Source organism: Manihot esculenta, chromosome 1 (genome assembly GCF_001659605.2).
Source record: "Manihot esculenta cultivar AM560-2 chromosome 1, M.esculenta_v8, whole genome shotgun sequence".
Lineage (NCBI taxonomy): Eukaryota > Viridiplantae > Streptophyta > Magnoliopsida > Malpighiales > Euphorbiaceae > Manihot > Manihot esculenta.
In genome coordinates, this window is record NC_035161.2 from 24,443,002 (window position 1) to 24,457,724 (window position 14,723).

At 34.7% G+C, this 14,723-nt stretch overlaps 1 protein-coding gene across 1 annotated transcript; it reads left to right on the forward strand.

The window, feature by feature from the left end:
* Positions 1-1,477: 1,477 nt before the first annotated feature.
* On the forward strand, positions 1,478-6,817 carry LOC110629838 (monodehydroascorbate reductase, chloroplastic/mitochondrial). The gene is made up of 17 exons (XM_021776996.2): positions 1,478-1,797; positions 1,886-2,060; positions 2,150-2,249; positions 2,342-2,419; positions 2,697-2,768; positions 3,066-3,184; positions 3,266-3,350; positions 3,621-3,710; positions 4,567-4,668; positions 4,782-4,871; positions 5,098-5,184; positions 5,558-5,629; positions 5,708-5,802; positions 5,890-5,978; positions 6,064-6,126; positions 6,285-6,325; positions 6,520-6,817. The coding sequence occupies exons 1-17, from the start codon at positions 1,788-1,790 to the stop codon at positions 6,643-6,645; spliced, it is 1,494 nt and encodes a 497-aa protein (XP_021632688.1). The 5' UTR covers positions 1,478-1,787; the 3' UTR covers positions 6,646-6,817.
* The last annotated feature ends 7,906 nt before the right edge of the window (positions 6,818-14,723 follow it).

The window sequence follows — 14,723 nt, forward strand, 5'->3', positions numbered from 1 at the left end:
ACAACTCTATTTTTCGGTTATATCAAGACTAAATACATTTTTTTATACCACATAGTGTTAATAATTTAATAATTCTAGAGGTTTTTCTCAAAATTTAGAAAATTACTTTCTTTTTTTAAAAGATAAAAGTTGTTTTCCTTAAAATTAAGTTAAATTTTTTTATTAATCCTTAGTTTGGCATAATTCATTTTGTAACGCAAAATATTAGGAACACATGCACTCACTCACCATCGCAATAATAAAGAAAGAAACAAGAAATTTAATGTAACTCGACCGCAAAGTTTATGCTTACGGACAAAATAAAAATAAAATTTCACTATGAAAAAATGCATAATACAATTTTTTAGAGTTCTAAAAACTCTAATTCTAATGTGTTTTCTAAAATCTCACATGTTAAAGGAAATGATAAAAATATAATTATTTATAACTTCAATATTAACCCTTGCTTTTTGCTCTCAAATTTGATTCTTATTTTTTTATTTAATTCAGATTGGAGGGAAAATTGTTTTAGTTAGATCACAATTTGGTCTATAAAAAAAATACTCAAAATTCAAGTCACATAATTAACGCAATTTATTTTAAAATAAAAATTTTTAGGTTAAAAATAATGGAGTTTTCTCAATTCAAATAAGATAATTGTTTAAAAAAATCAATTAAATTGAATTTTTATAAAATTTTTTATTTTAAATAAAAGGATAAAAATATTTTTTATTGTAATTTTTATGAGTAATTCAAATGCTATAAAATGTATTGTTTGTAGAATTTTTTTTTCTGTGTGCAAAAGAGACACAGGCCAGAAAGTGAAGAATTTTGATTGATGGCCGAATTTACAACTGTCCCAGTCCGTACAGAACTAGACCTCGAATGGGCTGAAAATTAAATAACATCAAAGCCCATGGACTCATGAGGAAAAATCCCTTAACCCCGCGATAATTGCTTTAAAATTATTATAATTTTTAAAAAATTTATTATTCCGTCTTTATTTTAAAATACTTTATTAAAATATTTTTTATTTTATAAAATTAAATTATTTAATTATTCTGTAAAAAAGAAATTATTATTCTTATATAATCTAATAAAATAATAAAATTAATTTTTTTAAATTTATCATATTTCCATAACCCCTTAAAAAAGAAGAAGAAAAAGATACATTGGAGATTCATAATCAGATCTAAAGGCGCTTGTCTCCCCTAATATGCTTGGATAATTATTACGGAGTCACCCAAACAAGTATTCTCTGCAACCTCTGTTTTTGGCCAATGTATCTCTACATGCATAATAAAAAAAAAAATTAAATTTTTGTAAAATATTTAATTTCAAATAAGAAGTTATAAAATATTATATAATATAATTTTACAAAATTGGAAAACATGTTGATTTAGTGATTTTAAAATAGAATAAACTGACAAATTTTCTAAAAATATGGGGTTTCATAGCTTTTAAAAGACAACTTGTGTGGTCAGTTGGTGGTTGGCTCATGTAACAAAATGTTCTGAAGTAACAGCCTCCAATGGCGGATGGACGCTACTGAACTCCAAACTCATCATCTGGATAACTCCTTCACCAGATGGCCCAGAAAGAAGCAATCCCCTTTTGCCTCTATTGACCAATTGCACGCAAACACACACATTCACTCGCTTGCCTTTTTTCCCATTCAAAATTATGAAGCCTCGACCCTTCAGCGTCTTCCAGAGCCAAAAAAGAACGCTCTCTCAATCATTTTTATTTATTTTAATTAATTAATTAATTCAGTCTCAAAATCACCTCATATCTACAGCATCTGCAAAATGTCTGCAGGTTCATCTCCCTTTCCCTCTATATCTCTCACTCTCACTAAGATCCAAGCGCTGCTGTATTTAAGCCCTAGCTTCTGATTTCTTTACAGTGTGGAAACTCATGGCCACCATATCCAATTCGCTCTCTCTCAAGCACGGTCTATCTCTCTGCTCTCCATACTCTTCTTCTCTCAATCGAAGTTTTCACACTCCTACTGTCGGATATCGAACTGTCTACCGGAACTACGTTGTCGCCTCATCCGCCTTCTCAAATGAGAATCGAGAGTCTGTGCAATTTTTCTTTCACGCATTTATATTCTGTGTTGTGAGTTATTATTTATGATTTTCTTAAAATTTTTTCCCCATTGGTGTAGGTATGTGATTGTTGGTGGCGGGAATGCGGCGGGATATGCTGCGCGGACTTTTGTCGAGCACGGAATGGCCGATGGGAGGCTCTGTATTGTGACTAAGGAGGTGGTTTATTTATTTATTTGGACTTCCAAAGTGAAAATGTTAAATGCTGAATTTGAGCTTGATTCCTTTTTTTTTTTTTTTTGTGGTTGCAGCCTCATGCTCCCTATGAGCGACCAGCTTTAACTAAGGGATACTTGTTTCCTCTAGATAAGAAGCCAGCACGCTTGCCTGTAGGAATTATGCTGCTTACTTAGGCTATTTTGCTGGTGTTTTGACTTGAATTTTTTGCGGCATTTTATTTATTTATTTACTTTTTATACTTAGAAATGTCCATTCGGTGTAAATTACTTCTTATGAACTGTGAGCCAAAAATTTTACCTTAGCAACTTCACTATTTGATTCAGTTTCGGTCTTCTTTTATCTTGAGGATCATTGTGTTTTGTTCCATTCAAATGTTCATTTCTGTCTGGAGTCTTAATTTTCATGTTCTGAATTTAATTATGGTAGGGATTTCATACTTGTGTTGGATCTGGTGGCGAAAGGCAAACTCCAGACTGGTATAAAGAGAAAGGGATTGAGGTACTCTTTTATTCTTTTTTCCCCCTTCTAAACAACTGGTTCTTCTGAACATGCTTATTACTTTCTTGGTTGCATTAAGTACATCAAATATTTACGGGATATTTTTACTATGGATATTGTGTGGAGAGGTTTACGAAGAATTTTCTTATGAATTGATGGCAAGCAATGCAGGAAAGATTGACTCACTGACATGTGACCTTCCTAGTTTCACGGTTGTGATTGTTGGCTTCATAATTTAATAGCTGCATTGGTATATATAATGCCACTTACTCTTCTGTCTTTGGTTTCCTTCATGAGATGTTGTATGAAGATCCAGTGACAAGCGTTGATATTGAGAAGCAAACACTTGCAACGAATTCAGGCAGGGTTCTCAAGTATGGAACTCTAATCATCGCTACAGGATGTACAGCATCAAGGTACCTTAATATTTTTTTCATCTAGTGTCTGGTTACGGTGTCGTCCTATGGAAAACTTGATTTCTCTAATGTCTTGGTTAGATTTCCGGAGAAAATTGGAGGAAATTTACCTGGGGTTCACTACATCAGGGATGTGGCAGATGCTGATGCACTAATATCATCTTTGGTAATTTACTTTCATTTATGCATTATAATTTGATAATTTCTTGTTAAAAACCTGCTTTTTATGTTTCCAAAGCCTCCTATTGTACTTTTTCCTTATTTCATAATGATAATATTCAAAGCCTTTATTTAAGCTTTAAAACTCGGTTGAGTTGAGTATGGAAATCAAACTCCTGAATTTATATGTCATGGACTGCATATCTTTGTCAAATGTTACTTATTTTTTAAGATTGTTTAGTGTTTGTTGCTAAAATAAATTTCCATTTTGGTACAGGAGAAAGCACGGAAGGTAGTGGTGGTTGGTGGTGGTTACATTGGTATGGAGGTTGCTGCAGCAGCTGTTGGTTGGAAACTTGATACTACAGTATGTATTCATGATAATGATAATCACAGAGCTTTTGATAGTTTTGACTACTCATTAATATGATTTTCTTGAAAGTAGAGAATTCTGAATTTTCTTCATCTATGTTATTTTAAAATCTTATTTCTTTGCTTGTTTGATGATTGTCCTCCAGACTTGATCCATTTTATATTTGTTTAATCTGTTGTCCAATCAATCCATTTTATATTGCATCTTTTACATGAACTGCTATGGGGAATAGTCTTCACTTATGAGTTGGACAATGCCTTGAAAATTTCGTAACAAACTATAGCATGTGACGCTTGGGAAATGGATTGATTTTATAGTTCTTCTCTCTGAATGTAAAATAACATTAAATCTTAAGCCTTCTCTTCCTCTTTGATGATGAGTGATTAACCTCTGTTATGGTTCTGTCAAATCTGAGTCGTGGGGGGGCATAAATCTACAGAGCATGCTATACTCAAACATTTTTGCATGAAGTGGGTGCTCTAAATCTGAAGCACATGACTTCTGCAATTCTACAAGAAAATGTGATCACCCCCCCCCCCCCCACCCCTCCCAATTTCTCTCCTTGTGATGGGTGAACACCAAAGAATTGATAAATGATGCACCACAAAATCCTGCTTTCTAAAACTTAGATTCTTTTATCACTATTCTACCATAAATATTGATTTGTTTGCATGACCTTAATGCAGCATATCATGACCTAAGCCGAAGTGGATTGTTAGCCTAACAACTGGGGTTGGGCTTGACACTTGTGTTTGCTTATGGTAGCTATTTCTAGTGGATCTAATGTGCTTATCAAGGTTCAATCTGACTTGCACATTCTTTCTTTCTTTTTTTTTTTTGGTTGGAATAGATCATTTTTCCAGAGAAGCATCTTTTGCAAAGGTTATTCACTCCTTCACTTGCTTATAGATATGAAGAATTATACAAAGAGAACGGTGTCAAATTCTTAAAGGTATTCACTATCTCTCTCTGAATGCACATTAATAGTTTTATTCTGGCTTATGGACCAATATTTGATTATGGCCTTAACCCAGGTATTTGTGATTTTCCTGTATCTCTGGCCAGGGTACCTCTATAAAAAACTTGGAAGCTGGTTCAGATGGACGAGTAGCTTCTGTTAAACTTGAAGATGGATCTATCATAGAAGCAGACACGGCAAGTCTAAAGCTTCTTTTCTTATTACCTCTATACTTATTCATATTACTTCTATTTCTATATTCATTCATATTTTAAATTTAGTTTCTGACACATACTGGAAATTTTCAAGACTTGTTTCCTAATTAGGGGTCAAGGACTCAAGAAGAAGGGTTCTCTTTTTTCTCAGCCAAAAAGACTTGAAGCAAATAACAACGTGTCTCTTCCCTTTTAATTTATTTTGCAGGTAATAATTGGTATTGGAGCAAAGCCAGCTGTCGGTCCCTTCGAAAAAGTTGGGTTGAATTTGAATGCCACTGTTGGTGGAATACAGGTGAGCTCACAACAAATATTTTTGCGTCTCAACTCTTAAAACTGTAGACTCATCTTTGCAAGTGAAAAAAGAACATCTGTGATCCAGTCTTTAGAAAAATTTAATATTGATATTCTATGTCAACTCTCAATAAACCATGATTTTGTAAAATAATCATTGATGCACTATACTGTTATAATTGCAGTTTACTATTTCTGGATCAAATGTGTTAATTCAACTGAATCAATTGAACTCATCAGTATTGTATTACCATGGCATTAATTAACAAGCATGATGAAATTTGGATTGCCTATAGTTTGTAAGGTGCTCCCACCTTATTTATTGGAACATTTATGGATAGAGTGAGTGAACACATACGCTTTTTTAATCTCAGGTAGATGGTCTGTTCAGGACAAATATACCTGGAATTTTTGCAATTGGAGATGTCGCAGCATTCCCATTAAAGGTATACACATCAGAAATAAGCTTTGGTCCTTTTTATTTATTTTGATAGTTTTAAAGTACCTGTGGTTTACCTATGCAGATGTATAACCGTACAGCTAGAGTTGAACATGTAGACCATGCTCGTAGATCAGCACAGCATTGTGTTAAAGCATTACTTACTGCTCAGACTACGGTGTGAGTTGTAATCTTCTCTATAGTGATTAAATTCTTGGGTTTAAGATCTGTTGCTTGTTTTATGTTGATATACTGCTTCATGTCCAGATATGATTATCTCCCATACTTCTATTCAAGGGTATTTGAGTATGAAGGGAGCCCAAGAAAAATATGGTGGCAGTTTTTTGGAGACAATGGTACAATTAAGAGTTATATGATTCGTTCTTGTGCCAATACATTTTGTGATTATTTAAACTCACTATTATCTGTCTAATTTTGAAGTTGGAGAGACAATAGAGATTGGAAATTTTGACCCTAAGATTGCGACTTTCTGGATGGATTCTGGTAATATAAATCAAGTCCTCTCTCTCTCTCTCTCTCTCTCTCTCTCTCTCTCTCTCTCACACACACACACACACACACACACACCATTCACAATACTGCAGAGATGGTTATTTGTCATTTGCAGAGAGGTAATTTGGTTAATTCTTGCTTCCCAACAGGTAAACTGAAAGGAGTTTTACTTGAAAGTGGAAGTCCTGAGGTATGCTTTCGAACCCATTTAGACTTGGCAATTGGGACGAGTGTCCAGCAAATTTCTTCTTTCTTTCTAGTTATTTTTCTCTTTTTCCCCCAACGAAAGAGGGAACCCGCTGCCCCATTGTTTTTGCTCTCTTTCCTTTTCTTGGTAAATTCTACAAAATTTTACTTTGCTAATGTTGATTTATGGTGTTTCAGGAATTTCAACTCCTTCCGAAACTTGCCAGGAGCCAACCTAGTGTTGATAAATCCAAGCTTCAGAAAGCATCTTCAGTTGAGGAGGCACTAGAAATAGCTCAGGAATCCCTGCAAGCTGCCGTTTAGTTGAGCATTACATGCCAGTTCCTTTAATGCGGTCACTACATACAAATTCTTCTTGATGGGCTCCATCTGCATATGTGTATGTCTATAATAAAGCTGATTCCTGAAAAATTTTGATATTTGGTACTTACACATGCTTTATATATTTCCTAATAAGTCTATTTAAACTTTTTAATCCTTGATCTTCTTTATTAACTACGTTATGTTAGTTTCATTATGCAATTATTTAATTTTTAATATCAAACTATAATTTGTTTTTAATCATTTTAAAAAAATATAACAAAATGTCTAGAGTACAAGTGTTGCAGAATTATAATTTTAGTTATTATATATATTTCATAATACGAATTCTATTATTTAAACTAGCAACATAGAAGTGGTATACTAAATCCTTGCATAAAATTTATACTGCTCATGAAAACTAAAATATAAATTTTAAATAAATAGACTATATATTATAATAACATAAAATTAAAAATTAATTATTCAGATTAAAGAGATATGAAAATTAGAAATTAATGAAACAACAAAATATATTAGACAATCTTTATGTACGATAGATGTATTTTTGTTCGTACTAAATTATTGATTACTTTTCTATGTTTTAGTTTATGTATTAACTTACTAATATATTTATATTGAAAAGAAGTAAAATGCATTAATTTTAAAAATAATTTAATAATATGTGCTTTTCAATAAAATAACATGAGTGGAGAATATAATAAAAAAAATGTAATGCTTTAAGTATATTGACATTTAATTTATATGAAAAGAGAAATATTCATTCCATGAAATGTTTTGCCATCTTCTAAGAAATCATATTTAAAGGGATGAAAAATCTGAATGGACAGCGAAACAATTTGATTTGGCAATTGACAAATCAAAAGAACATGGCACGGTGGAAAAGCATTCGAGTTTGATAACAATTTAATGGATGGCATCTCACTAAACAGAGGACAAGTTTTTGTAAACATTACATCTGACTGTCTTCAGCTAGTAACCAATCTTAAAGATGGCAAAGGTTTGTTCTCTCTCTAAGTTTTTCAGAGAGAAAAACTCTCTCTAGTCTTTAGCTTTTCTTCTTGCCTTCGTTTTTGTTGGTCTTCACGGCTGGTTCTGTGCTATGGAGTAAAGACGGCTTCCTCCCTCTCGAATATGAGTTTACTTCCTCCCCTTTCAAATGAGATTATAAATATTTTTGGTTAATTCCCATTTTATATAAGGAAGTTTTGCTATGGTCTTACCTTTATTTGCGATGGTCACAAATTATCTGTGCTTAAAAAAGTCGGTTTCTTTCCTTTAGATTTGCTTTTTTAAAGTTAGCATTTAATTGGTTCGATTTATATCGAATCAAATAAATTAAAAATTAAAATTTTAATATTTATAAAAATTAAATCAAATTGATTTCGTTTTTGTTGGTCTTCACGGCTGGTTCTGTGCTATGGAGTAAAGACGGCTTCCTCCCTCTCGAATATGAGTTTACTTCCTCCCCTTTCAAATGAGATTATAAATATTTTTGGTTAATTCCCATTTTATATAAGGAAGTTTTGCTATGGTCTTACCTTTATTTGCGATGGTCACAAATTATCTGTGCTTAAAAAAGTCGGTTTCTTTCCTTTAGATTTGCTTTTTTAAAGTTAGCATTTAATTGGTTCGATTTATATCGAATCAAATAAATTAAAAATTAAAATTTTAATATTTATAAAAATTAAATCAAATTGATTTTAAATAAAAATTAATTTAAATTGAATCGATTTCTGATTTGATTTGATTTAATTTGATCAATATAATTGTAATTTACAAAGCTAAACCCATACTGCTGAAATCCATATATACTGCAATCTATAAACTCAAACCAATCAAAAGGATTACAAGATAGAATTCACACCACATATCTGAATGAAAATAAATAAACTGCATAAACCCAAAAATGCATTCATAAATCAAAATCACAAATCATTATAAATACCTATAAAAACATGCATGAACCCAGAATTACAGTTGTACCCATAAACTCAAAACCACGAGCAAGGATACTTGAACTCAAAACCACGAGCGAAGAACTTGAGACAGAATGCATCAACCTTCGAGCATCAACCATCGAATATCAACTATTCTCTCAAATTCAAAAAGCTAATACATGTTAAAACAAAAGCGAGATGTTTTTTCAACCAATATCATTTGGTTAAGACGAAATGAGAGAAAAGATAAGATAAAAGACTAAAAATTTTATTGAAATTTCTCAAAAATTGAAAAGTGTTTTTCTAATAGCCAAGGGGGCTATTTATAATAGAAATAAAACTCTAATGTGCAAAATTATGAAAATATCCAAAATATCCAAAAATAATAATTAAAATACAAAAGTTAGGTCCGGTCCAAATTTGTTGTAAAGTCCAAGACTAACTGCTCCATATCATTCCTTTCCACTTGTAAAGAACTCGACCTCGAATTGTCTTCAGCAGGATAGTACTGAAATAGATCTGCCACGTTAAACGTCTTGAAAATTTTCATCTCATATGGGAGGTCAAGAACATAGGCATTGTCATTAATCTTCTGAATGATCCGAAATGGACCAATCTTCTTGGCATCCAGCTTTTTCTGTCCTCCACCACGTTTCTTGCGTAAATACACCATAACTTGATCACCGACATTGAAGGATTTGAAACGCCTATGTTTATTAGCTGTAGCTTTGTATTTATCATTGGCTTCCATAAGGCATTGTTGTACTTGCTTGAAAATATCCATGTGCTGCTTTGCCAGGTTGCTTGCTGCAAGACTGTTGTGATAACCTGTGGGAAGTGCGATAAGATCAACTGTATGCGCTGGGACTTTTCTGTGCACAATAGCAAACGGTGACATCTTTGTGGAGCTGTGAATCGCACTATTGTAAGCAAATTCTGCTTGGGCAAGAGCAAGATCCCAAGCAGTTTTCTTGTTACTACAGATGCATCGTAGAAGATTGCCAAGCGTTCGGTTCACGACTTCAGTTTGTCCATCAGTTTGGGGATGGGCAGCACTGCTGTATCGAAGTTCAGTCCCAAAACGTTTCCATAAAGTCACCCAAAAGTGAGCTAGAAACTTCACATCTCTATCAGAAGTAATGGTCTTGAGGACACCATGTAAGCGAACAATCTCCTGGAAAAACAGTTTTGCTACATGAGAAGCATCATTAGTTTTCTTACAGAGAATGAAATGCGCCATTTTAGAGAACCTATCAACAACAACAAAAATGGAATCAGATCCAAGTTGAGTACGTGGAAGACCAAGAATAAAATCCATAGGTAAGTCCTCCCAAGGATAGGCTGGAATAGGCAGTGGAGTGTATAAGCCTGTATTCTGCGAATGTCCCTTCTGAGTTTGACACACTGGGCACTTCTGAACCATCCGACCTGTATCCTTTTTTAATTGAGGCCAGTAAAAACGCTCCTCCAACCCAGCAATAGTCTTGTCACGCCCCAAATCACCACTCAAACCTCCTCCATGGATCTCGCAAATCAACTTTTTCCGCAAGGAAGATCGAGGGATGCATAACCTGTTCTCCTTAAAAAGAAAGTCATCATGTATCAAGAACCCATCAGTAGGCTGGTGAGTCTGGACTCTAGCCCATATATCAGCAAAATCATCATCTGTAGCATACAAATCCTTCAGGAATTCAAAACCTACAACCTCCTGATTAACTGTAATCAACAGAGCAGCCCTCCTACTCAAAGCATCTGCCACCTTATTACTATGGCCAGCCTTATGTTTGATGACATAATGAAAGGCTCCAAAGTAAGCTGCCCATTGGGCATGCATCTTATTCACATGTTTTTTAGTTTTAAAATGGATCAGAGACTGATGATCTGTGTGAATAATAAATTCTCGTCCCATCAAATACTGCTCCCAAGTTTTAAAAGCCCGGAATACTGCATATAGTTCCTACTCATAAGTAGACCACTTCTTTCTAACTTCATTCAGTTTCTCACTAAAGAAGGCAATAGGCCTTTTAGACTGTGACAATACTCCTCCAATCCCAACTCCACAAGCATCACATTCAATCTCAAACAGTTTATCAAAATCAGGTAGAGCAAGAATAGGGGCAGAAGTAAGCTTATCTTTAATCTCTTCAAAGCTCTTGTTGGCAGCTTCAGTCCATGCAAATTTCTGCACTCTCTCTTTCTTCAAGCAATCTGTGATAGGGGCAACGATGCTGCTGAAATTTCTGATAAACCGTCGGTAGAAAGTGGCAAGGCCATGAAAGCTGCGAACTTCAGAAATAGTTTTGGGGATGGGCCAATTCCGTATTGCTTCTACCTTCGTCTCATCAACATGTATCCTCTGCACTAACAATGAATCCCAGGAACAGAACGCACTCCGTCATATAGATGCACTTCTTAAGATTAATAATCAGCTCACTTTCTTGTAGGGCCATCATGACTTGACGGAGATGCTGTAGATGTTCTTCCTCACTGCGACTAAATATCAAAATGTCATCAAAATAAACAACCACAAATTTGCGTAAGAAAGGACGCAAAACCTGGTTCATGAGTCGCATAAAAGTGCTAAGTGCATTTGTTAAATCAAAGGGCATAACCAACCACTCATACAAGCCTTCCTTAGTCTTGAAGGCAGTATTCCATTCATCTCCCTCCTTGATCCGAACTTGGTGATAGCCACTTTTGAGGTCGATTTTAGAAAATACTTTAGCCCCGGATAGCTGATCCAGCATGTCATCCAATCATTGGATAGGAAATTGATATTGAACTGTAATTTTGTTGATGGCCCTGCTATCCACGCACATTCTCCAAGTTCCATCTTTCTTTGGAACTAATAGGGTAGGTACTCCGCAGGGGCTAATGCTCTCCCGAATATGCCCCTTCTTCAGTAATTCTTCCACCTGTTCTTGGAGGATTTCACTCTCCTTTGGACTCATCTTGTAATAAGGCAGATTCGGTAATTTTGATCCAGGAATGAGATCAATCTGATGTTGGATATCCCGCAGGGATGGAAGCTCGGATGATTCCTCCACTATCTTAGGAAACTCCTTCAACAACTCTTTAACGGGCGGTGGTAAAAATGGTGCATCCTCCATTGTACCTTTTGCTCTCACCAATAAAGCTAGTGTGCCTCCAGATTTCTCAACTGCGCCTGATAGCTTCTGCACTCCCGTAGAAACAGCAACAGTATGCTTCCTTTCCACCTTAGAATGTTTCGCAGAATCAGAAGGCAAGATAGTAATCTTCTTTTGATTCCACGTGAACATGTATGAATTCTCCTTCCCTTTATGCAAAGCATCAACGTCGAATTGCCACGGGCGACCTAGCAAAATACCATAGCAATCCATATCTACAACATCACAATTAACAGTTCAGTATAAGATTTACCGATTGAGATAGGCACGCTGCAGATTCTGTTGACCTCAATTGTCGGTCCTTCCTTAATCCATCCGACTTTGTATGGTGAGAGGTGAGGCTGTGTAGGCAACTGTAATTTTTCCACCAACTGCTTAGCTATCAGATTCTCACAACTGCAGCTATCTATAATTAGCCTGCAAATTGCCTCTCCTACTCGACACTTTGCCTGGAAAATCTTCCTCCTTTGTGTCTCGTTCTCCTATTTTGTTGAGCATAAGATCTTTTTCACCACATAGGTGACCTCTCCATCTTTAGAACCAGCAATAGATCCGTCATCGTCATCCTCTTCCTCGTCAGTTTCAGCCACCTGCTCAACTATATTAACCTGCCAGCGGTCAGTATTAACTCCTCTACATTCTGGACAATTATTCGATCGATGACCAGATTGCCTGCACCGGTAACATATGTCTCCCGTTGGCTTCTGATAAGGATTGGTCCTGCCTCCTTTGTCTGTTGTAGTAGTGACTGCCTTGCCCTTACTGTCTCTCCTTTCTTCCATGGTATTCGGCGGGTTGCCAGAGTTTACAACCTTAGAAGGCTGCCCGCTGTAGTTGCCTCTATATTGCTGCGTCCCTGTTGAACCAGAATTTCTGTAATTGAAATTTCGGTTGTACTGCTGCTGTCGTGGCTGCCAATCAACACGCTCTTCTGCCCTTTTTGCCATCTCAATAGCGTCTGCCAAGGTGAAAATCGCTGCTACTCCCATCATACAACGAATTTCGTGATTCAGCCCCCTCTGATAATGAGCAACCTGTTGGGCCTCGTTCTCACAGTTTTCACATCTCGCCTGCAGTCTTAAAAACTCCTCGGTATACTCATCCACCCTTCGGTTCCCTTGTACACAGTCATGATACCGGTTGTATAAGACCTGAGCGTGATCGCTAGGCAAGAACTGTTGTTCAAACATCTACTTCATCAGCACCCAGTTTCGTATGGGCTCTAGCCTCTTCCGATAGCGTTTGTTTTGAATCGAATTCCACCAAGCTGCTGCTCCCCCTTTCAACTTATAGGCCACAATTGGAACCTTGCGCTCCTCTTTCACGTTCATAATTTCAAAGAAGCGTTCAACCTCTGCCAGCCAATCAAGAACAGATTCAATATCTAACGAACCAAAAAAGTTTTGAAGGTCTACCATGATCCTGTAACCTTCCTGATAGTTCTGTTGGGGATTTGCGGGCATAGGATTGACGACCACAGGATTGGCGGCCATAGGAATGGCAGCCACAGGATTGGCGGCCACATGGGGATGTGCAGCGGCGGCGGATTGGTGGATTCCCTGCTGCAGGGTCAGCTGTCTGATCATCTCCCTCAATTCTGCCAAAGATGCCTCAATCGCAGCAAGTTGCACCTCTTGGTTATCTGCCATGGTCGAATTTTGCTCTGATACCAATCTGATAAATGACTATTTAGACTCTGTTAGGAGTTTCAAGGAATTTGAAAAATGTCTTTCTAATAGCCAAGGGGAACTATTTATAATAGAAACAAAATCCTAATGTGCAAAATTATAAAAATACCCAAAATATCTAAAAATAATAATTAAAATATAAAAGTTAGGTCCGATCCAAATCTGTTGTAAAGTCCAAGACTAACCGCTTCATATCACTTTTATAACGGTCAAATTAATACAAATAATTTTTAAATTTTTTTATTTAATTAAAATAATTTCTTTTTTTTAGAATAAAAATCGATTCAATCTAAATTATTTAGTAATTTTTAAGTTAAATATTATATATTTCTTTTTCTATCTCATATTCCCACAAAATTTGCGAAGTATCTATCGTAGCATAACCTAACCTAATTTAAATAAATTTTAATTTAAAATAATTAATTTAAATTTAGAGGAGTTCGTCGGATAGGAGGAAGGTCCAGTCGAGACCTGAAGGGGACATTGATGGAAGATGGGATAATTGTCGCTAAACCAAGATGAGAAGAAAGGAAGCTCTGACGCTGGGCTGAAATAAATGACCGCCACAAAATGGTTGCTGCCACCGACCAATGGGTAGACAAGGAGCGACAACCATTTGAGGGAGGAGTTGTGGCTATGCTTGAAGGATTGGTAAATTTCAAGAAGAAAATAAGAGGGTGGCTAGGGATTGGAGTTAGTGATGAATATATAACATTAATTGAGTGGCTGAGATCATTTCATAATGAATGGTCCAGATGAAAAGTTAGTGTTATTTATACTATATATAAAGTGAAAAGAGGTGGAATGATGGGTTTTCTATAATATCTTTAAGTTTTTAAATTATTTATAATAATATTTAATTATTTAAATAGTTGATATTTTTATTTTTTTAAATAAATAATAATATTAAAAAAATTTTTAAAAATATATATAAATATAATAACATTAAATTTTTTAAAATAAGGATATAAATTAGATGGTAATTTTATTATTTATATTATATATATTTATATATATAAATATTATATATATATATATATAGGTAGAAGTATAAACTATTTAATATTATGTAAAATTTATACTGTATAATAAAATAAATATAAAAATAAATTTTTAAATATTTGCAAAAATATTAAGTTAAATATTTTTATAAATATACATAGAGAAGGTTTATTTATTGACAATTAATTAATTAAATAAATAATGATATTTGTAGTTTAAACCTCTTATAGTAGCATATCATTATTATATTCTAAATTTAATTAGAGTTATTGTATAAATAG

What these genes read in the sequence shown, in the direction of transcription:
- LOC110629838 (XM_021776996.2), top strand. An exon ending in ATGCACTAATATCATCTTTG is followed by an intron (nt 3,351 to 3,620) that starts GTAATTTACTTT and finishes ATTTTGGTACAG; the next exon opens with GAGAAAGCACGGAAGGTAGT. An exon ending in GACTTTCTGGATGGATTCTG is followed by an intron (nt 6,127 to 6,284) that starts GTAATATAAATC and finishes GCTTCCCAACAG; the next exon opens with GTAAACTGAAAGGAGTTTTA.